Source organism: Camarhynchus parvulus, chromosome 8, assembly GCF_901933205.1.
Source record: "Camarhynchus parvulus chromosome 8, STF_HiC, whole genome shotgun sequence".
Lineage (NCBI taxonomy): Eukaryota > Metazoa > Chordata > Aves > Passeriformes > Thraupidae > Camarhynchus > Camarhynchus parvulus.
In genome coordinates this window covers 28,090,467-28,112,357 of record NC_044578.1, presented here as the reverse complement: position 1 = coordinate 28,112,357, position 21,891 = coordinate 28,090,467, and the positions used below count along the sequence as shown (strand labels likewise).

At 55.6% G+C, this 21,891-nt stretch overlaps 1 protein-coding gene across 1 annotated transcript; it reads left to right on the top strand.

The window, feature by feature from the left end:
• Window positions 1–1,343: 1,343 nt before the first annotated feature.
• On the top strand, window positions 1,344–20,614 carry UCK2 (uridine-cytidine kinase 2). Its single transcript, XM_030953674.1, is given in 8 exon segments — window positions 1,344–1,559; window positions 1,561–1,590; window positions 11,280–11,439; window positions 12,422–12,518; window positions 13,352–13,494; window positions 17,705–17,802; window positions 19,676–19,724; window positions 20,240–20,614. Coding segments are annotated over 8 exon segments (786 nt in total). The 5' UTR covers window positions 1,344–1,490; the 3' UTR covers window positions 20,380–20,614.
• Window positions 20,615–21,891: the final 1,277 nt, after the last annotated feature.

The window sequence follows — 21,891 nt, the reverse complement described above, 5'->3', positions numbered from 1 at the left end:
TATCATGTCCAAACAGCCTTACAGCCCAGCAGATGCTGTACTGCACTAAACAGTTCATTTAGTTGTTTGCAGCAGAGGCCTTCCCCAGACTAAACACGGATGGGTCCTGCAGTCCTACAAAGCCAGACCCTGGGCTGCTCCTGAGTCCCCACTGGAGTCTCTCCACCAGGCCTCACCTTTCTCAAAGCACACCTGTGGATGTTTCTATGCCCAAATGGGATGTTTGCCTTCTTCACAGGGCACCACCAATTGATTCTTTGATCCACTCTACACCAGATCTTTATCTGTAAAAGGCCTGGCTAACCAGCAGGCTCCTATCTCACATTGTCGTGGATCATATCACATTTGTCTGCGTGGACTTGCACCCTACGTATTGCCAATCCTTTTTCCATTTTGTTGAGGTCATTTTGACTTTGAATCCTGGCCTCCAGAGCGCTCACAGCTCTTCCCAGACAGATCCCATTTGCCAAAGACATAAGCATAACTTTTATTCCTGGATTTTGGTTGTTAATAATAATAATTTATGAGTGCTTTGCAGGACCAGGGCCCAGGTGGGGTGGGAGAATCACAGGGTCATTACGGTTGGGAAAGACCTCCAAGATCACCAAGTCCAACCACTGACCCAGCACTGTTCACCATGAAACAGTGTCCCCAAATGCCACATCTGTGTGCTTCTTGAACATTTCCAGGAATGGTGATTATTCCACCATTTCTCTGGGTATTCTGTTCCAATGTCTGACCACCCTTCGGGTGCAGAAATTTTTCCTAATATCCAACCTACCCACCCAAACCCAGGAAAAAGTTTAGGGTATTTCTTGTTACACGGGAGAAAAAGGCTGACCCTCACCTGGCCACAACCTCCTTTCAGGTGTAGGGCAATAAAGCTCCTGCTGAGCCTCCTTTTCTCCAGGCCGAGCCCCCCCAGACTTCCTTCCCCAGCTCTGTTCCCTTCTCTGCACACACTCCAGCCCCTCAATGTCTTTCTTGTCGTGAGGGGCCCAAAACTAAATCCAGTTTTCCAGGTGCGACCTCAGAAGTGCCCAGCACAGGGGGACGGTCACTGCCCTGGTCCTGCTGGCCACACTATTGCTGATCCAAGCCAGGATGCCCTTGGCCTTCTTGGCCAGCGTGAGACACAAATAACGGAGGTTCTGCCGGGGCCCACCGTGGTCTGGGATGAAGCGGAGTGGCCGGAGAGAGGAAGGGAGCGGCTGCGGGGGCAGCGCGGGGTGCGGGGGCAGCGCGGGGCCCGGCGCCTTTGTCCGCGGGCGGGCGGGCTGAGGGCGGCGGCGCGGTGCGGGCCCATGTGGCCGCAGTGCCGCCCGCCGGCGGGCTGGGCCGGAGCATGTGCAGCTGCGGCAGCACCTGGCAAGGAGCCGCAGCGCCGGGGATGTGAACCAGGCGGGGAGGAAGGCCCTTGACTCATCAGATAAATCCAGCCCCGCACGGCTGAGCGAAGGCGGAGGAGGCGCGGCGGTGAGCCGGGGAGGATGGCGGGGGACAGCGAGCAGCGGCTGGAGGAGCAAGGGCAGCCCAGCGGCGGGGAGCCCTTCCTCATCGGGGGTCAGCGGCGGCACGGCCAGCGGCAAGGTGCGGGGTCGGCGGGGAGCTCCGTGGGGCGGCCCCCCAGGCCCGGCCGGGCCGGCGGCCACATGGCAGCGGCGGCGGCGGCGGCTCCGGGCGGCCGCCCCGCCACGTGCGCTGCTCCCGGCCCGGCCGCGGCTCGGGGCTGATGGAGGAGCCGGGGCCGCGGCTGCGGATGGAGCCGGCTGCCCGGGGAAGGAGCGCGGCCGCCGAGGCCTCTGCCCGGGCGGCGGACGGAGCCCCGCGGACACGTGGAGAGGGCTGCGGGGTGGGTGCGGGATTTACTCGCTCCTTCTTTCCGGCCCGGACCTTGTGTCCCTCCGTGGCAGCGGGCAGAGCCGCGGGCTGCTGCGCGGAGCAAGGGTGGCCCCAGCTCGGCCGGGGCAGCGGCGGCATCTCCCTCCCCTCCAGAATCCTTCCTATGGTCCTGTAGTCAGCGCTTCCCCCGCTCCCCTTCAGCCGCACCGACCCCAGGCGCTGCCCGCCCCGCAGGGCACCTCGGGGCGATGCAATTCTTTAATTTCCACCCCCGCCGGTCGTGCATGGGGGTGCCTTTCTCTGCCCAAGTTTAGGGTGTCAGGAGCGGGGATTCTGCAGCAAATGCTGACTCACAGCGGCAGAAGGACCTCCTGGCTGCTGTGCCGGGAGGGGCTGGCCCTTGGCAGCGGCAGGTGGGAGCGGGCCGAGGGCTGCGGGCACGGGGCATCGCCCGCCGGGGCAATGCGGGTGTTGCCGGCAGGCTGCTACACCCAGACTGCAGCGCACGGCAGCCTTGCAGCTTTCCAGCCTTTTATTTTCCTTGTTTCATGCAGTGTGTCCGGCTGAATTTGTTTAACCTGGCTAGGTCACTTTCTTTCTTAATAGGAAAAGAAAATACCTTTTTTTTTATTTCTTTTTTTTTTCCTTCTTATTTAAGAGCCGTAAAAGCAGCTCCACAGCTCATCAGTACTCGTATGCAGGGCAGCACATTCTAGCTGTATTTTGGAAAGGATGAATAGATTTGGAAGTAGCTCTATACCTGTGAAATATTTATTGCTGAGGAAACTGAATGTGGGCTGGCACAGGAGAAGGATGAGCCTGAGATCTGCAGGCTGGTCTCCGGGGGATCCCTCCTTCTCTTGAAGGCATAACCCAACTGCTGTACCTCAGCCCAGCGTTTTAGGCATGTGTCTCTGAGTACCCTTTTGATTTTTGGACTGCTGTTGCTGCTGCAAGGGGGAAAAATCCAGCTGTAACAGGGGAGGGATGGTGAGGGAGAGGATGCAATCTCCTCCGGTGGGAACCAAAGCTGGATTGTTCTTGCAGCACAGCTCCTGGTGACTCAAACACGCTGGGTTTGTCTGTTCTCTGATGCGTGGGTCTGCCTCTCTGTAGCTGTCCCAATAACATCGTGTCTGGCGCTGCTGAACTGTTATGTCTCTGAACACGGTGTCTCAGGCCCACAAGGTAAAAGCAGTGATTACAGTACAACGCACCGCAGCGGTGCTTGACTTCAAAGTGAAAATGCTCAAGAGCAGCAGGCTGCCTTAGGAAAAAAAAAATAGGGAAATAGTCCTTTTCTAGCAAGGGAGATGTACTAACTGGCTTTTCCTGTCTCTCAGCTTTGATTTCCCACCCTCCAGTGACTGCTGAAAACCTGCGTGCAGTGTTGCCTGTTGAAGGGAGTCCAGCAGATCACTACAAAGTTGATGGGGAAAGGCCACAAGAAATACACTGGCAAAAAAACCCAAGAAACAGGAAAAAAATGACCCGGGACATGTGCCCACAGCTCCTCAGATCCACATTTGGTGTGGCTGCAAGGCAGGGATGTGGGGCTGTCCCTCACCTGAGTGGTGACAGTGGCCTGTGCTGGGTGCTGCAGCACGCTCTGGGAAAGCAGCGGTTGGGCTGATGAGGTTTGCTTAGCTAAGGGATTGCCTGCAGCCAAAATCCAGCCCAGGGGCTGCCGTGCTGATGTGCTGGCCCTGGGTGAAAAGTGAGTGCTAGCAGGGGAGTGAAGCAGGCACCTTTCCCAGTGGGAAAGTGACAAATCCATCCGACTGGCCTCAACACCAATTGGGGGTTGTTGTCCCAACACGCCCCTTTGGCAGCACACCAGCCCGAAGATAACGGAGGGAATTTGCCTTCCAAGGCCCCCTGCAGCTCCTCCCACTGCTGCTTTTGGGTTTGACATGGGGACAATAGGCTCCACAGTCCCCTCCATCCCTCCTGGTGCAGCAGCAGGGTCAGGCTGTGGAAGGATGGATGGGATTGTGTTTTGTAGCTGGCCATGACTTGTGTGCCGTGGTGCCCTGGGGATGCTGGTGTTGGAAGCAGCCAGCCTTCCCAAACAGCTGGGATTGTTTGGATAGTGTTCCTTAAATCTGTGAGAACTCAAATTCAAAGGCTGAGTGCTCTTTCCCTAGTGAGCAAAAGAGGCTTGAGCAACTTTGCCCACTCAAATAGGGGTAGAATGCTTTCCTGGTTTTTGGCTCTGGGAAGAAAGCTGGACTGTGCTGGGAGCAAAACTGGGGAGCTGCAGAGGTTCTGAGCAGTCTGGGATGTCACAGCCCCTGTGAGGGCAGTGCAAGCTGCACAGTGGCTGGTTTGAATCAGCTCAGCTGGGACAGGCTCTTCACAAAAAAAAAAGAGAGCTGTCCCCTGATCCCAAGCACTGTGCAGTGAGGACAAAGCGTGCTGTGCTTTCCTGGGGTGGAGATGACTTGGCATTAAGACCCCCATCCTTCCAAACATGAAGAGCACTGCAAGTGCCTCATTCCCTCAGAGCAATTCCCAAGGCTTGTTGTCACGTTTTCTTTCACCCTATCTGTTCTCAAGCGTTCTGCTGGAGTTTTTGTTCCCTCTTACACCCATGGCCTTTGTGCCAACAGCTCCTTCCCTTGCTCCTGCAAGACATTCCTGACCAGCAAGGACTCTGCAGAGCACAAGGCAGGCAGCCAGGCTGCAGGCTGGAGGAAAGTTCAGCAGACTGGCTGCTGAGATGAGCTGGGAACTGTTGGGATACTTCCTAAAACTCTTTGTATCCTCGCTTCAGCTTCAGCTTAGCTGCTGGGACCTTGCAGCTCTGCCAGCAGTGCCTGGAGCAGCTTGCTCCCAGCAGCAGCATCTGGTGCTGGGGTGGCTGCAGGCGTGGGGAGAGCTCTTGGAGCTCAGGCTGAAGCATTAATTGTCCCCACATGAAGCGAGGTGCTGATTGCTGCCTTCCAACAGGAGCTTTTGAGAAATGACATATTGCTTTGGTTGGCTGCTCATTGCTCGGATGGCAGTGAGGGCTGAGTATGGGTGCCACTGCAGCCTTGTAGTTACATCATTTGGGTCTTGAGTTAGCACATCAAGTTCCCAATGTCTGTTTGAACATGCAGCCTCAGAGTTTCCAGCCTGCAGAGCACCAAGATTACAGCCTTGTGATCAGCCAGGTGTGCTCTTCACTGACTCCACCGCACTGGCAGGGCTGGCTGAGGCTGCAGGAGTGAGCCAGCCAGGAGGCTGGCATTGCCCAGCCTGGGTGGCACAGCAGTGTTGGCCCCCAGGGAAGGAGTGCTCAGAGCTGCATGGGGCAGCTCCATCTCTCATGGACCCTCTTCTGTGACAGAGCTCAGCCCAGCAAGGGCAGAGGGCCCCCACAGCAGCCTGGGGTCACTGCCACAATGTCACCACCCGGATGGCTGGCACAGGAGGCCAGGGGAGATCCGGGAATGACTCCCCCACGGGAGGGGGACTAACAGGAATTGCAGCAGCCCTGTGCCGGTTCAGCACCATTTCCTGGTGACGTTGGTTTGTGGCTGGCAGGAGCCCTCCATCACAAGGTCTGACTAGTTAAACACTGGTGTCAACGTGTGCTAGAGACTCATCAAACTTTCTAGTAGAACGTTGTTGTGTGCCAGCCCTGATCAGACTGATCCACAGGGCGTTTTGATGGGTCAGCCCTTTCCTGTTACTGATGGAATTATGCTCCTGTGCTCATTATGGAGCTTGCTTACCACAGTCCCGTGGGCTCAGCCAGCTCTGGGCTATGGAGTTTGCAGCAGGGGCTCGAGAAAAATATCCTGTGCCTAAAACCAGAGGATTGGGAGGGATTGTGTTAGAGGGCTTGTTTTCCTCCCTGCATGTAATCTGTGTTTAGAACCTCTGTGTGTGCCTGTTTGTGCTCCAGCCTGGGATTGCTGATCACATGCACAGTGTCCCAGGGTGAGTGAATAGAAACCTGGCTATCCCCCTCCTGCTGTGCTTGGCCTGTGCCTCACAGAGGGAAAGGCAGGATGGTGAACCTGCCTGGGGATGCTCTGGGTGGAGAGGCAGGCTTTTGGTTCAAGAATAATACAAAGTTTCCAGTCCTGGTGTTGCCACATGTGTGTGCTCCCATTAGGGCTGGAAAGGATGGCGTGGGTAATGAACTGGCTGCCTGCAGTCACAGGCATTTGATGGATGCTCTGGGACCCTTCCCAATTTGCTGTCTGTTCTGTGTGTCATCCCAGTCCAAGCACTTCCTGGTAGTTTATAATCACCATAACCTTCAGGAAGAGACCAACATCTGTAACTCGTGTGCTGCAGGAGATAAGGGCAGCATGCTACAGAGGACAGCAGAGAAATTAAACAAATAATTACAGTGGTTCCTTATGTTTGATCTGAGGGAAAATCCTGGCAGAGCACAAAGCTGGAGACTTTTATCCACAGAGGTGTGATGAGGACACCCCAAGCAGGCTGCTGCAGCTGCAGAGCCATGGCCAGCTCCTGCCGAGCCAGCTCCCAGTCAGATCCTGCAGGAAGGGCGTTATGTCACTGATGTCCCTGGAGATAACCTCTGGACTCCTCTCCCTGCTGGGATGGGGCTGCTGCAGTCTGTCCTGGCTCCTGGTTCTGCTCTGGGCCAAGGGCATTGCTCTGCTGGGGAGGACTGTCCTCATGAGCAGCAGCCTGCAGTGGTGGCAGGAGGCTGTGCCTCGCTTTCCACACTTTTGGCACAACTCTTTTCCTCTTCCTGAGGGATCTGGCAGCTTCAGTGTTTCTTTAGGGCTGGATTCACTTGATCTGGCTAAGTCACTTCTGCTGCGTGCCTCATTTAGAGTCCTTGGGAAAATGGGAGGTCCTCCCTGCAGCTGGAATGGGACCATCCCTCTGCAGTGCTGGGTTCCTTGGGGATGGACAGGCTGCTGTCAGCATGTGGCTTTTAGCATATCCACCTGCACAAGGCTTAGGAGTTCTGCCAGCCCAGGACAGGCCTTGCCCTCCTGGGGCTGGAGGCATCAGCTGTGTCCTGGCCCCTTCTCGTGGTGGTTCCTGGGGGGTGACAGTGGCACTGTCCATCAGCTTTCTCCTTAACACCTATCAGAAGTGTGGGAATCTCTAAAGTTAGAGGGTTTTAGGGTTTTTTTCTCTGATCAGAGCTACCCAGGAGGGATTGTGGGATAATCTGCATAATAATGTCAGGGAATTAGTCAACTCCTGAAGAATATCTGAGCAGCTGGCTCTAGGCCATGAGTGAATGTGAATTAAATATGTAATTAATGTATTCCAAATAAATGTTAGAGGTAGGCCTCCAAACACCCATCTGTTTTCCTCCCCTGTGTACCATCTCTCTTCTTTTGGGAAACTATGCTGGATTTCTTCTCCAGGTGCCCTCTGCATCTTCCTAGCAGAATAAAGCTGTACTTCTTCCTTGAACACTGGCTGTTTGTGTGCTTGGTTCAGGGGAGGAGTCCTGCTAGGGGAGCTGCAGCTGCTCCTGCTCAGGAATAACCTCTTGGAGCTCTGGCTGGCGTGGTGCTGTGCTGATACCTTCCTCTCCACGAGCTGGGAGGTGTGGGCTGCTTGGCACAGCTTTCCCAGGGAGCAGCTTGAGCACAGAGCCTAGGGGAGTGCAGCTCCAGCCTGGAGCTGAGTTCCCCTTGCTGCAGTGTGTGGCATTTCATGACCCATGGCAGCACCCAGGGTCCCTCCTGCCCGCCTGCTTGGAAAGTCCTGCTTCAGTTCCATGTGGCTACATGGGAAAGGTCTGCTTGGCGACCACAGAGGCTGCTGGGGCCTGGCTATATTTAGTTTTAACCAAGTTCTGGAGGAGGGGAAGCTCTCTCCTTTTGCTTGAGAAAGCATCCTGTTGCCTGGAGTTTGCTGCAGCTGAATCACCAGCAGCATTGGCTTTGGCTCGTGGCAAGGTGTGCATGGGTGAGGTGGGTATGGAAAGGGGCTGAGCAGAGGCAAGAAGCTCTGGCACAGCTCTCATAGTCCTGCAGATGAGCTGTGTCATGTAAGGCACAGCTAGTGATGGGCTTCAAACCCTCCAGCTTGTGCACTGGCATCTAGTCACCTTTCTCAAGGCATCCTCTGCACTCCTGGCCTTCTTGGAGGAGAAACAATTGTCAAAAAAATGGGAGAAGCAGCTAGGAATGAGCAGAAGAAGGAATCTGAGCCCAGGCTGCCCCTTCAAGTGGCTGCTAAGTGCCTGTTGTCAGCATGTGTCCCCTGCCTCCAGACTGGTGCACACTGGCATGGGACTTTGGAGCCATGCTGTGTTCTTGCTCCTACTGGGCATCCGTTGGTCTCCCCAAAACCTGGCTGTGCTGATTTCCAGCTATTGATGGATCTTTTCACAGTCACACATGTGTGCTGTGCTGCTTTGGGAGAAAAGGGTTTAAGCAGGGAATATGTCATTTATTTGGGGGGACATTTCCCGAGGCTGGGAGTTTCTGTTCCTGTTGCGTAGGGGAGTTTCCAAGCTGTGTGTTTCTGGTTTTTCTTCCTCCTTGACAGTGGGTGTTTATCAGCCAAGGGGAAAAACTGCATGTCCAGCTGTAGGAGTTGTTCACATTGGCATCAGGGACTGCTCCTCATGAGACATTGTTGTTCCTACCACAAATGATAGTGAAAAAAGGAAAAAACCTTTTCTTGGACCTCACTGAGGTTCAGGACCCTACAAATGAGAGCTGAACCCAGCCGTGGAGTGGACTGAGGCAAGCTGAACATGCCCTGTCCCCCGCTGTCCTGTGTCCTGCTGCACTTAATGCAGGTGCAGTATGTGAGCAGTGCCTGGCCCACAGCTGCAGCACCAAGGTGACAAGTGTCCCTCTTCCCAGAGCCAGCAGGTGACATCCCTGCTCAGCCAGGCAGTGTGGTGTGCTGAAGCTGAGCTCTTCTCCACCTTCCAGAATGCACAGACCAGAGATTAGTGTGCACAAGGCAGAAGGAAGACTGGCATCATTTGTGATGATTTTATTGCCAATACACGTGCTGAGGTCCAAGGGGAGAGAGTGGATGCAAATCCATGTGCTGCTTTCACTGATTCAAAGGAAAGGAGTCCTGCTCCCTCCCCTGGGCTGGTGAAAGCAGTTTTGTGGTGCAGATCCACGTGGAACCTGTGGCTCTGGGGATCTCTCTGGGTGGCTGTGCTGATGAGCAGTTTATTCCTGATGGCAGAGGGCCTGGGAAGTTTGGTGTCCTGGGCAGCTGTAGCCAAGGCTGAGCCCTGCTGCTCTGTGTCCTGTTGCTGCACGGGCAGGCAGTGGTGTCTGGGGGAGTGAGCAGCCAGGAAAGGTGGAAGAGAGGCACTGAACACACCCTCTCGTTTTTCAGAACCTATGGGATACAGCTGGCTAACAGTAGGGCTGAGGCAGGCCAGAGAAGGATTTGGGGAGTGGGAAAACAGAGGAAAAGGAGAGCAGGCTCTGGCTTTGTCTGCCTGTGTGTAAGGGCAAGTGACTGGCATGGACTTGCAGGGCTCTGTTGTGGGTGGGAGCAGCTTGCTGCAGGGCAGGGCTGCCAGCCTGGCTTGGGAAGCATGACCTGCCTGCTGGGAGAGGCAGGAGGAGAAGGTGGGATGCTCAGGAGACCCCATCCCTGAGCCATAAACCCAGACTGGTGCCCAGGGCTGCCTGGACTGCTGTGGGTGAGCTGGAGCTGGTTCTCTCTGCAGCAGAGCTGTGAGTGAGCCTCTCCAGCCAGGCTGGGCCTGACTCACAGCCAGTGGCCACAGCCAAGGCAGCTCAGCCTGGCCTGGAGGGAAGAGACAGTCTCTGGAGAGGGGAATGCTGTCAAATCTTCCACTTCTCAGGCAAACGGCCTTGCCCTCTGCCTGCTGGGGTGAGCTCTGCTAGGCATGCACTCCCCTCCCTGCTCCCTCTCAGTGCTGCCTTCAGCTCAAAGTTTCCAGCCAGGTATGGAGCAGATGGCTGAGCCATCCAGGAGGCAGGAGCATGGAAAGAGCCCCTGGCAGGCTGGGGTAGGCAGGCTGAGGCAAGCACGCTGCTCTTTGCAAGGCACAGGGCTCAGCACAACACTCGTGGTGACCAGGGCCAGGAGCAGCTCAGCTGGGCACAGTGTGATTGCTTGAGTGGGAGCAGCTCTCTCTGGCACCAGGAGCTGCTTTGCCTGGGCAGTGGCTCTCAGAGGCAGTGGCCTTCAGTGGCTCTCTCTCAGTGGCGTGGCTCTCTCAGAGGCAGTGGCTCTCAGTGGCAGGGGCAGTGGCTCTCAGTGGCTGGCTCAGTGGCTCTCAGTGGCTGGGGCAGTGCTGGCTGCCAGGCAGCGATGCAGTCACCCCCAAGGACTGCCATGACTAAGGAGAAGGGACTGCAGCAGGCTCTGGGCTTGTCCCCCGAGCACACTCTGTGTCCGGTGGCAGTGGTGGCCGTGCCCTGGTGCCAGCAGAGCCGGTGCCAGCCGCCCTGTCCCAGCTTGCTCTGTGGGCACTGCCAGGTGCCTGCTCCCCGTGCCAGCAGCCAGGCCCACGTGGCTCCTCAGCTGCTGACTCTGCAGTGCCCCAGCCTCCCGTGCCAGCAGGCACCAGGATGTGCTGGCTCCTCCCAGCCCTGGCAGCTGTGGCACAGATCCCTGATAAAGTCCCACGGGCTCTCCTCCTCATCCCTTCCCATCCTGGGCTTTGTTTGCTCTCCCTCATGCTCTGGTGGGGTTTTTGGGATGGGGCAGAGCTGGGGGAGCCAGGACTGCTTTCTGAAGGAGAAAGTGCCCCAGGGGAGCTGCCTGGCATGCTGGAGTGCCTGGGGGCCCCATGGCATGTGGCTGAACCCAGGCAGGAGCCAGCTGTTTTTCTGCTGCCACTTGTGCCCAGAATAGGAGCTGTGGGCAGGCTATAGGGGCGGAGGAGAGGGTGGCAGGCAGCAAACTTGATGCTGCTGTCACACTAAAGGGTACCATGGTGATGCCTCTGGAGCACTTCTCCCTCAGTGGCTTTGGGAAAACCACAGCCTCTTGGCTGGAGGTGCAGCGAGCAGGCAGGGGTGTTACCTGGAGACATCCTCTGTCACAGACACATTTTATGAAAAATCCTTTTGTTAGGATTTTTTCTCCTGAGAGGCCTCAGAGGAAAAGAAAAACAATAATTATCTGCTGCTGTGGAATGCAACAGGTGCATCTTTGATTGATCTCATGTGGTTGTTTTTAATTAATGGCCAATCACAGTCCGGCTGTCTTGGACTCTCTGGTCAGTCACAAGTTTTTATTATCATTCTATTCCTTGCTAGCCTTCTGATAGAATCCTTTCTTCTATTCTTTTAGTGTAGTTTTAGTATATATATTTTTTTATATAATATATATAATAAAATAATAAATCAGCCTTCTGAAACATGGAGTCAAGATTCTCATCTCTTCCCTCATCCTGGGACCCCTGGGAACACTACCACAGTCCTCCCTGTGCTGCTCAGATGTAACTTGCTGCTGATGTGCCTCCTTTGCTATTCCTTTCCCAGTCCTCAGTGTGCTCCAAGATTGTGCAGCTGCTGGGCCAGAACGAGGTGGATTATCGCCAGAAGCAGGTGGTGATCGTGAGCCAAGACAGCTTCTACAGGGTCCTCACCTCGGAGCAGAAATCCAAAGCACTCAAAGGCCAGTTCAATTTTGACCACCCAGGTGAGTGGAGAGCAGCTCTGTGGGGACAGGGATGGAGTGGGAGCCCCAGCTGCAGCAGCAAAGAGCCTGCAAGGACACTGGGGCTCTGAATCCTCATGGGATGGCTTAGTTAAGCTCTTGTGGCTGGGACCACCTGTGTGTCATCCCCCCATCTTTCTTGGGACAGAAATAGGGTGGAGTGTTTGGGATGAGAAAGAACAGGTTATAAACCCTCATACTCCTTAAGACCCTCCTCTTCCTGCAAAAACATCCCCCAGTTTGAACAAGGTTTTCATAGAACTGTAGAATCATTGAATAGTTTGGGTTAGAGGGGACCTTAAAGGTCATCTTGTTCCAAAAGCCTTCACCTAGAGCAGGCAGCAAAGGAACAGATTGGTTTTTGGTGCAGCTGAGTCAGGCCCAGAGAGATCTGGGCTGGCAGAGTCCCTGGAGCCAGCAGCTCCCTGTCCCTCCCTCAAGGAGGGAACCAGCTGTGCAGCTGCTCTGCAAACCCTTCCACCGAGGGGCCCTGCCCTGTTACCACAACAGGGCCTCTTTGAACCATCTCTGGGCTCGGCAGGGAAATTCCAGAGCTGCTGTCCCTTGGTCCCCAGGAGGACAATGGCCAGAGGCAGCGAGCCCTGAGCAAACAGAGCCCTGTCTGTGTGGCAGCTCTGTGCTGGAACACTCTGCAGTCTCTGTCTGAGGGCTGGAGCCCTGCAGGAGATGCCTTCCTGTGCCTGGGCTGGCAGCAGTGCTGCACAAGGACAGTATTGATCTCTGCAGGCCACATCCCAGGCTGGTGCAGAGCCACAGAGCCCCGTGGCTCTGGCACAGCTGGGCCTTGCTTGGTCCCTGGGGAGGTGCAGGGCTTTCCTCCAAGTCTGTGTGTCTGTCTGTCCCCAGTGTGAGGTGCCAACGACTCTGGCTTGGGCAAAGCTCAGCATCTGGTGGGTGGGAGAGGTTGCAAAGCTGCCTCGGGTAACGTTTCCTCTCTCCTCAGATGCCTTTGACAACGAGCTGATCGTGAAAACGCTCAAAGAGATCACAGAAGGGAAGACGGTCCAGATTCCTGTCTATGACTTTGTCTCCCACTCCAGGTCTAACAGCTGCTCCTGCCTTGCTGTGCCTCTGCTAACGTCCTGTGGCAGCCCTGCCCTCCCCAAACTCCTGCCTTCTGCTTGGGTGCCTAACCTGCCAGCACAAAGTTCCCATCCTGACTCCTCCAGCCCCAGGTTGGAGCATCCCAGGCAGATGGAGGCACAGGCTGAGGGTCTGGAAAGTTGTGTAGCCATCCAGCAACAACCAAACTTCAGTGCTGGGGGTTACAACCTCCCTTCTCTTCCCCATCCATGCCTCCTCTCCCCATAAACTCAGTGTTTGCAGCTTTAACAAGCACTCCAGCCTCAAACACCCTGGCAGTGCCAGGAAAGGAGGAGGACAACAATTCCTGCTCCTGTACCACTCCCCTTGCCTGTGTTCAGCTTGTTTTTGCATGCCCGTGTTGGTTGTGGACGGTGTGGCTCTGCTGTGATTCCCACAAAATCACTGTGCTGTCAGGGAAGTGCTGCCTGCTCCCCAAGGAAGCAGAGCTGGCCATGCAGGTTCCCTTGCATAGGCTTTCCTGGGCTTTTTAGCTTGGCACATAACCCTTGTGAGCAGCAGCTGGCCCAGGTAGGGGGAGAAGGGCTGGTGTGCTTCCTGCTTTGCCGTTTATCCTTCCAGGAAGCGTACGTATGCCTTGGATCCCTTCCACAGCGGTGGGGTAGGTCTCCCCTCTCTCTCCCCTCTCTCTCCTCTCCTGCCCCCTGGTGCAGCAGTGGTGTCCCAGGGTCGGAGCAGTGCTTTAGGAGCACAGCTGTTTCCCCCCCACCTCTCTTTGTGCTGGCCAGCCTCCCCCAGCAGCAGGGTCTGACTGTGCTTTCCATGCCAGGAAAGAGGAGACGGTGACAGTGTACCCTGCTGACGTGGTGCTCTTCGAGGGCATCCTGGCCTTCTACAGCCAGGAGGTGAGGGACCTGTTCCGCATGAAGCTCTTCGTGGACACGGACGCTGACACCCGCCTGTCCCGCAGAGGTGAGCGGGGACAGGAATGCTCCTGACTGCTCTGGGCAGCTGGGAACACAGTGAGCAGGGACACCAATGCCCCTGACTGCTCTGGTCACACAGGCAGTGACAGCAGGGACACCAATGCCCCTGACTGCTCTGGTCACACAGGCAGTGACAGCAGGGACACAAATGCCCCTGACTGCTCTGGGCACACAGGCAGGTGGCAGTGAGCAGGGACACAAATGCCCCTAACTGCTCTCTGCTTTGGGCAGCTGGTCATACAGTGAGTAGGGACACCAATGCCCCTGACTGCTCTGGGCACACAGGCAGTGACAGTGAGCAGAGCAGGGCTGGCACAAAGCTGTGAAGAGCTGGGGAGTTTTTCCTGCCCAGTGCAGAGTGTCAGTAGGGCAGCTTGTGGCTTGCTCTGTGTGTGTCTCTTGGGATTCAGTGGGATTTTTGCTGCCTTGGCTGGGATTCCTCCTCTGATGAGTGCTGAGTGTGCCGTGTCCTCGCACGGCCCCGTGGCACCAGCCCCGTGCCAGCAGCTGAGCAGCAGCTGCTGCCAGTCAGCAGATGCCAGCAGGGAAGGGAGGGCACAGCAGAGCATCTGGGCAGTTCAGTCAGAACCTCATAGATCCACTCAGGACCTGGGCTGTGGCTGTGCTCTGAGGATGGCGTTTGGTGCACATGGGGAGTCTGGTTGTACGAACCCAGCATGGAGCCTCTGGGTGGGACCTGGCTTTGGGGGCAAAGAGCCCTAGAAACCAAAATGTCCCTCTCTAGGACTCCCCAAGTCCTGCTGGCTTGGCTGTGGGGTGCCAGCTGATGTGGGGAGGGACACCCATACTGCAGGGCCTGCATGACTTGAGATGTCCTTTGTTTCTAAGCAGCCTTGAGGGGTGGGGTCACTGATGCAGCACCTCCCAGGTGACTAAAAAACCATTTGGGGACTCTTGGGGCAGAATTCACTTCTGTCTGAACTGTTGCTACCCCTGGCTGGCTCTGACAGGCTCCACAGGGTGCCTGGGGATGCAGAAGATGACTGAAGAGGAGCAGTCCCTGCCAGAGCTCTGCGCTGTGACGAGGGGAGCGTGTCTCAGTGCGTCAGTCTGGGACTGTGTGTGTGCATGTTCCACTCTGCAGTGGAGCTGGTCTTGCCTGCCCTCCTGCTGTCAGACACATGCAGAGCCTCCTCAGCTGCTGGGATGTCATCAGCACTGATGAACATGTCCTTTTTACCAATCCTTCTTGACCCTGCCCGCTGTTCTTGCATGACTCACCCAGGGAGGTGACAGCACAGTCAGTTGCATGGAGATGTGAGATGTGCAGGGTCCCAAAATGTGAGCCCTGATCCCTTAAAATGCTGTGCAGGAGCTCAGGGCTACACCCAGCCACAGGGTAGGACACTGTGGTGGTGACAGTGACCCCAGCCAGCAGCTCAGCCCCACACAGCTCCTGCTCAACCTCCCCTGGTGGGGGAGAATCAGAAGGGTAAGAGTGAGAAAACTTGTGGGCTGAGACAGAGGCAGTTTATGAAGTAAAGCAGAAGCCACAAGGCAAGCAAAAGGAGGAATTTGTCACCACTTCCCGTGGGCAGGCAGGTGTTCAGCCATCCCCAGGAAAGCAGGGCACCGTGGTGTGTGATGGTTATGTGGGAAGACAAATGCCATCACTTTGAATGTCTCCTCTCACCTTCCTCCTCCTTCCCCCAGCTTTCTATCATCATGTGGGACGTGCTTTGGGTCAGTCAGGGTCAGCTGTCCCAGCTGTGTCCCTGCCCCCACTGCTGGGGTGGGGTGAGGAGCTGCAAAGGCCTTGGATCTGTGTGAGCAGTGCTCAGCAATAACAAAAACATCCCTGTGTTATCTACGCTGTTTTCAGCACAAATCCAAAACACAGCCCCACACCAGCCACTGTGAAGAAATTTAACTCTATCCCCACCAAAACCAGCACATACTCCAGCCCTTATTCCAAACCACTTAAATCATGCTCAGGTCCCACACTCTGCTGTCCATTCTCATTCCCCACCTTTGGTGTTTCACACAAATATCAATCCCCTATTTTATGGAACACCCCTGTAACAGATCTGAGTGTTCACTGAGTTAATTTAGCCCCTGACTTTGGGCTCCATCTGTCCTAGTGGTCATTCAGGACAGGAGAAGGTGGTGTGTAGTGTGGAGTTTGGGGTCACTGCTGTGCTCACACTGCTCTTGTGAGCCTTGTACTTCTCCCACCCACCATCAACCACTTGCCAGAGGGCAGCTTTGCTGGTGGAGGTGCTGCTGTCTCCTAGTTACTGCAGCTCATTGTTCTCCTGCTAGAAAACTGGCCATTTCCCTGCCATCAGCAGTTGGTAGGACCACTGCAGCATCAACTCTGTTTACTGCATGTCTGCCTGTCATTTCTGGGAAAGGAGAGCCTGTGTGAGAGGTGCCAAAGGTATAATCATGTCCCTGGAACATGGCTGGAGGCAGCTCATTGCCAAAGTTGGGCTCTTGTGTTGTGATGTGGCCCTGAGTCATCTCTCTGTCCCAGAAGCCCTGAAGGGTTGCAGCAGTTGGGTTTTCAGCTGGGCAGCAGCAGGAGCTGAGCCTGGAAGTGCAGCTGACAGCTCAGTTAATCAGTAGCGCTGGGGTTCAGTGTGTGCAGCTCACACTGTGCCCATCTCGGCACCTGTGCCCAGAAGTTCTGCTAGCAGAGTGCAAGGGGCAAGGTCTGCCAGGTGCCTCAGGCAGGGATCCATGGGGCTCAGGGACCTCATTGTGGCTAAGCTCCCTCACTGCCCTGTCCTTGGCCAGTTTCCCTAAAAAAGAAACCAGGTCCAGTGTCACATGCACGTTTTAGGTCCAGTTTGAGTTTGGACTTGCTGGCTTCAGAGAGGTGCCAGTCTGTCCTTGGGATGTTTGCCTGCCCTGCCAGCAATCCCTCAGGACAGGGTGTGTGCTTTTACCTGGGACCTGCTGCTTTGGGGCCAGGTACCAGCAGCAAGTGTTTGACCTGTGTTTGTGTGTGGGGTGATTATCCTGCCCTGGGAAGAGGCAGGAGAGCTTTGCCCTGTCAGGACCAGCCCCTGCCCAGCTCACAGGCCTCCTGCACCCCAGCAAATAAGGTGTGGGAGCTGGGAAACAAAAGTGTTGTATTTTCCCTGCCTCTTTTTCTGTGTTCTTCAAGCTGGGGCTCGCTCCTGCTCTCTGGAGAAGCTGCTGCTGGTTCCCATCCTGCTGCCAGCCCTTTTTCCCCATCGCTTCCCCCTGCAGGGCTGTGAAAGGCCACCCTGTGAAGCTGCTGGCCAAGGGCAAACAGAGCCATGGGGGCAGTGCCAGAGCAGCAGTGTCCTGGCCCTGAGAACACACAGGCAGTGCTGCCCAGCAGGTCAGGCAGGCTGGCAGGGCAGTGCTGTGCCTTGGCTCTGCCTGGGACACGAGGGAAGGCTCATTCCAAAGCCAGTGCCAGGCACTCACATGCTGGGGAAAAGCCAGCAGCCCCCTGGGGACAGCCAAGAGCTGTCTGCTCAGCCACAGGGCTGCTTTGGCTCTTCCCTGAGGGTTGAATTCCTGCTGAACTGGGCCACTTGTCCACACTGAAGTGGCGTCAGACTGGGGATGGCACTGGCCCAAAGCTCGTGCAAACAGGGTGGAAGGCCTGAGTGGCAGAACAAGCAGCAGGCCAGTTTGCTCTCCTGCCTTTGGGCTTCCTCCTGAGCTGACCCCCTCACCTCTGCTTCTCCTACCAGCTGGGGACAGCACAAGGAGCCTGGCAGAGCTGTGCAGGTGGGTGAGCTTTACCCTCTCCACCTCTGCAGATTTAAGTTGAACTGTGCCCTAATGTGTGTGTGTGGCTGAACCCCACTGATTTTCTATTCTTTGGGCACCTCTGCACTGGGATGGCAGAGAATGCCCAGTCAGGCAGGACAGAGTGACAGGAGGGAGGCAGAGCCTGAGGCTGGCAGCACTCAGGACTGGGCTGGCACTGGTTACAGCTGGAATGTGCATGCAGAGCTGAGAAGGGGGCCAAGAAAAGCCCTTGGCCAGGTCAGCCAGCCCTTGGCTCCCAGGAAAACTTGGAAGCAGGTTAAAAGCATGGAGCTGGCCTGGGATGTGCTCAGACACATGGACAGCAGCTTGCAGGAACAGAGATCTCAGGGAAAACATCCAAAGGCTGTACTTACTGAAGGGAAAAGGGGTGGAGAGAGTTGTGCCTCAGCTCCTGACTGTGCCTTCCACCTTCCCCTCAGTGCTCCGAGACATCAGCGAGCGAGGCAGGGACCTGGAGCAGATCCTGTCTCAGTACATCACCTTTGTCAAGCCTGCCTTCGAGGAGTTCTGCCTGCCGGTGAGTCAGGGGAGTGCACCCATGGGAGTGCTGGAACAGGAGCACTTCGTGCCTGCCCAGAGCTCACATCTGCCCCCTGTGCCTTCCTCCTCTCTGCAGGCTCTGCCAGGGCAGGCTGTGGTGGGGACTGTTTATACAGCCACTGCCTTCCTGGTGAGATCACCCTTCCCTTTGGGAAGGCAGCATGGCCAGAGGAATCCCTCCTTGTGCAAGGGCTTACAAACCACTGGGCAGCTCAGCCTGGCAGGGAGGATCCTTGGCTGTATTTAGCTGGGGAATGGGAGGTCTCTGCCCCCAGGCAGTGTTTGCTGTGTCGGCCTCCTCTTTTGGGCTGTGCTGCCTGCCCTTTTCACCCTGCAGTGCTAATGCCTTCGTGCTTGGGAGAGCAGGGCAGCTTCTTCCTTCTGTCTGTGCAGTGGGATGTGGCCCTGCAGGCTGCATTTCCTGGCTGCTGTGTGGCATGGGGGACAAGGCCTGCCCGGAGAGAGGAAGCTCCTCTGGGAGCTGATAACAGAGGCAAGGCTGCCTGGCAGGCAGGGACTGTGTGAGGGAATTTACTGCAGCCTTGCAGTATGGAAATAACATGTTTGCAGCATCAGTCATTGTGCACCTTTCCTGGCTCTCATGGAGAGCAGCCCGTGCCTTGCTTCTCAAGGCTTTTCAAGCTGATGTGGTATATGAGGATTTTTTTGTTTTTATATGAGGATTATTTTTTTATTCTGGAGGAAGTGAGCTAGCAGAGTCCTGAAACCTGGGAACTGCTGGGCAGCACCACAGGCAGGAATTAAGCTGTGCCTCCCACCTTGGGAGCATCCCTATGCCTGTCTGTCTGGTCAGCTCTGCCCCTTACCTTAAGAGGGGCTGATTCTGTGCTACAAGATCTTTTCCTGGCTCTTGCACAGCTCCCTTTTTTCAGTTTCACTCAGCTGTGGCTCTGGGGACCAATTGCAAAGCCCAGAAAGGCTTTTCCTGAGAGGCAGGTCCAGCTTGCAAGGCTGCTCTTCTTGCAAGCCCCCAGCAAGATAAATCCACAGTTTTTCAGAGCAGCAGATGCTGCATCAGGCTCTTCTGATGAAGAGTCTGTAGGAGAATGAAGTGTGAAACAAGGAGGGCACAGAACTGCCTTGTTTCTACCCACAGCTTTGCAATGGTCTGCTCCCACTTCCAACCTGGTGTTGGCTGAACTGCAGAGCAAGTGCAGGCTCAGCACCCACTGCTGCTGTTATTTGACTCCTAAAGCAGCTCTGAGCCAAGTGGTCCAGTACTGAAATGGTCCAGCATATCCTGGTGGTTTTTGATATGTCTGGAAGCACTTGGAGGTGTCAGGTGACACCCATCAACCCAGCTGGCTTGGTGGGGTTTGGCTGTCAGCTGTAAAACTGCCACAAACGGGGAGGAGACTGAGACTGGCACCTGCAGGGGAATCTAGATCATGAGTGGTGTCCTGAATCACACCTTTGCAAGTGGTGTGGTAGAGAATTCTCCCCCCTTCCCAGGCAGATCTGGTGGCTGTGCCCAGGCACGCCAGCTCGTGCTCTTGGAGCAAGTCTGAGGTGGATTCAGGGGGAAGGATGTTCCCAAGAGCATCAGCTGCTGGAGTCCTGTGATTATGAGGCTTTTTAATTGCAGGTTTTGTTCAGGGTGCCTCTTACTGGCTTCTGTATGAGCTCATGAAAACGGAGTCAGGGCACAAAGCATGGCCCTTGAAACAGAGCAGAACACAAATAAGAGCATCCAAAATGTATTATCAGCAATGACATCTCTCCCAGAGGGTCTGGGGAGGGCAAAGAGCTGCCCTAGGGAGCAGGGACAATGCCCCAGCCCGCTGTCTCTCCACTTTTTCCCTGTAACAAAGTGCTCTCTCTCCTCCCAGACCAAGAAATACGCTGATGTGATCATTCCCAGAGGAGCAGATAATGAAGGTAAGCACCCAGGCCCTGCTGCTCTGCCCTGGCAGCCAGACTTGGGCTGTTGCTGCTGCAGTGGAGTTAGGTTGGAGCTGGCAGGACCTGCCCCAGAGGGGACTCAGGCCACTGCCTGAGAGCAGCACTGCCAAGAGAGTGCTGCTACCACAGGTGTGCCCTATTCCCTTTGCTCCTGCTTGGAGCATTATTGACTGGGAGTTTGTCTTCCTGTAGTACCTCCAGGCCAATTCTTGGTTCATCTCAGACAAAAGGCAATGTGCAGCTGGGTCAGCCAGGCTGGGGTCAGCCTGAGTGTCCTGGCTGGAATCAGCCAATGTGTCCTGGCTGAGGTCAGCCTGACCACTCTGACTGGATTCAGCCTGGGCATCCTGGCTTGAGGGGCAGAGGGATCAGGTCCCAGGGGGAAATAGGAGGGGACAGCAATGGGAGGGACAGCAGGGTCACAACCCTCCCTCACTTCTGCTTGATTTTTGCAGCCATCCTAACACCCTGTCTCCCCCTTTTGCTCGCAGTGGCCATAAACCTGATAGTGCAGCACATCCAGGACATTCTTAATGGAGGACTCAGCAAACGCCAGAGCAACGGGTACCTGAATGGCTACACTCCCCCGCGCCAGCGGCAGCCCTCAGAGTCCAGCAGCCGGCCCCACTGACCTGGGCAGAGCCGAGGCCAGCACGGCCCCTCTGTACATACTGTCCACTCGTTCCCCCCTTATCTATTTAAGAAACCAGACGGAGACGAATGCCTTTAATTTTGTATGTTGGAGTTGCCCAACGAGAAGCAGCCGGTTGCTCGGGAGCCTGGACCACCCTCAGCTCCCGGCCTTGCTCGATAACTCCTCCAGCACGGATCCGGCTATAAACCTCTATAAATATAGAATTGCTCTATTTTTGCGTAAATGCAGAATAACGTAAAATTAATTGCTGTAAGGTATTTGCCAGGCTCAGTGTTGCTGGGAGGGAGTGGGGGAAAAGGGGATCCTAGGAGGTGTTGGTGTCAGGAACTTCACCTCAAACTCAATAAGGAAGGAAGAACTGTGGTGGTGTCCATCCTGGGCAGCTTGAGTGTTACACCTGGGTTGGGTTTGTCTCTTCCTACCATTGCTGTTCAGGTGCAAGCAGCCTGGTTTTGGCTGGCAGTGCTTCAGGGAGAATGATGGGGAATGATCTCCCCTTGTCTCTCTGCAGCTCCGAGTCTCAGCCTTTCAACAGAGCGTGGCCTGAGTGTTACACCTGGCTTGGGTTTGTCTCTTCCTACCATTGCTGTTCAGGGGCAATCAGCCTGGTTCTAGCTGGCAGGTGCTGCACAGTGCTTCTGGCAGCTGGGAGAATGATGGGGAATCAGGGAGAATGATGGGGAATGATTTTTTTTTTTTTTTTGCCCCTCCAAGATCTCAGCCTTTCAACAGATGTGGCCTTTTACACCTGGCTTGGGTTTGTCTCTTCTACCATTGCTGTTCAGGTGCAAGCAGCTGGTTTTGGCTGGAGGTGCTAATGTTAGGGAGAATGATGGGGAATGATCTCTCCCTGTCTCTCTGCAGCTCCAAGTCTCAGCCTTTCAACAGCATCCCGTTCTGTGCCTGACATCCCTTCCCACCACAGGTGTGGGGCTGCTGCCACACCCTGCAGTGAGGACCTGCTGGGTATGTGGCCATATAAACACAGCCTTTTTAGCAGTCTCAGTGCCTGGATTGTGTGGGGATATCTTCAGCCCCTCTGGAGCTTGGTGGCACTGTTAGTTGACCCTGGGCTGACCTGCCTGGAGGTTGGCCTGCAGGTCTGAGGTGTGTCTCATTCCTCACTTGGATGGGTTTTGCTCTTGTGTGGGGGATTCTGGGGTTTATGAGGTATGGTTAAGGGACAACCAGCCTCTTCTGAAAGAAAGGGCCAATGGCTGACCAAAGGCAGCTGCTGAGCTGCCTTTCTGAGGGGTTCAGCAATGTGTAGTGGTCTCTGGGCTGCTTTGCCATCCTCATGTGGGACCATCCACAGGTCCCACCTGGGCAGTGTGAAACTGGGTACCCAGCAGTCCCCTGCTCCCTGTTTTCAGAGCCTGCCTGTGTCCCTTTCACTGTCCTGGGGGAGGACACCACTGTCCCTGCAGTCTCTTGTCCCCCAGCAGTGCCCTCCCTTGCCCAGGGAGAGTTAGTCCTGCCTAATCTGGT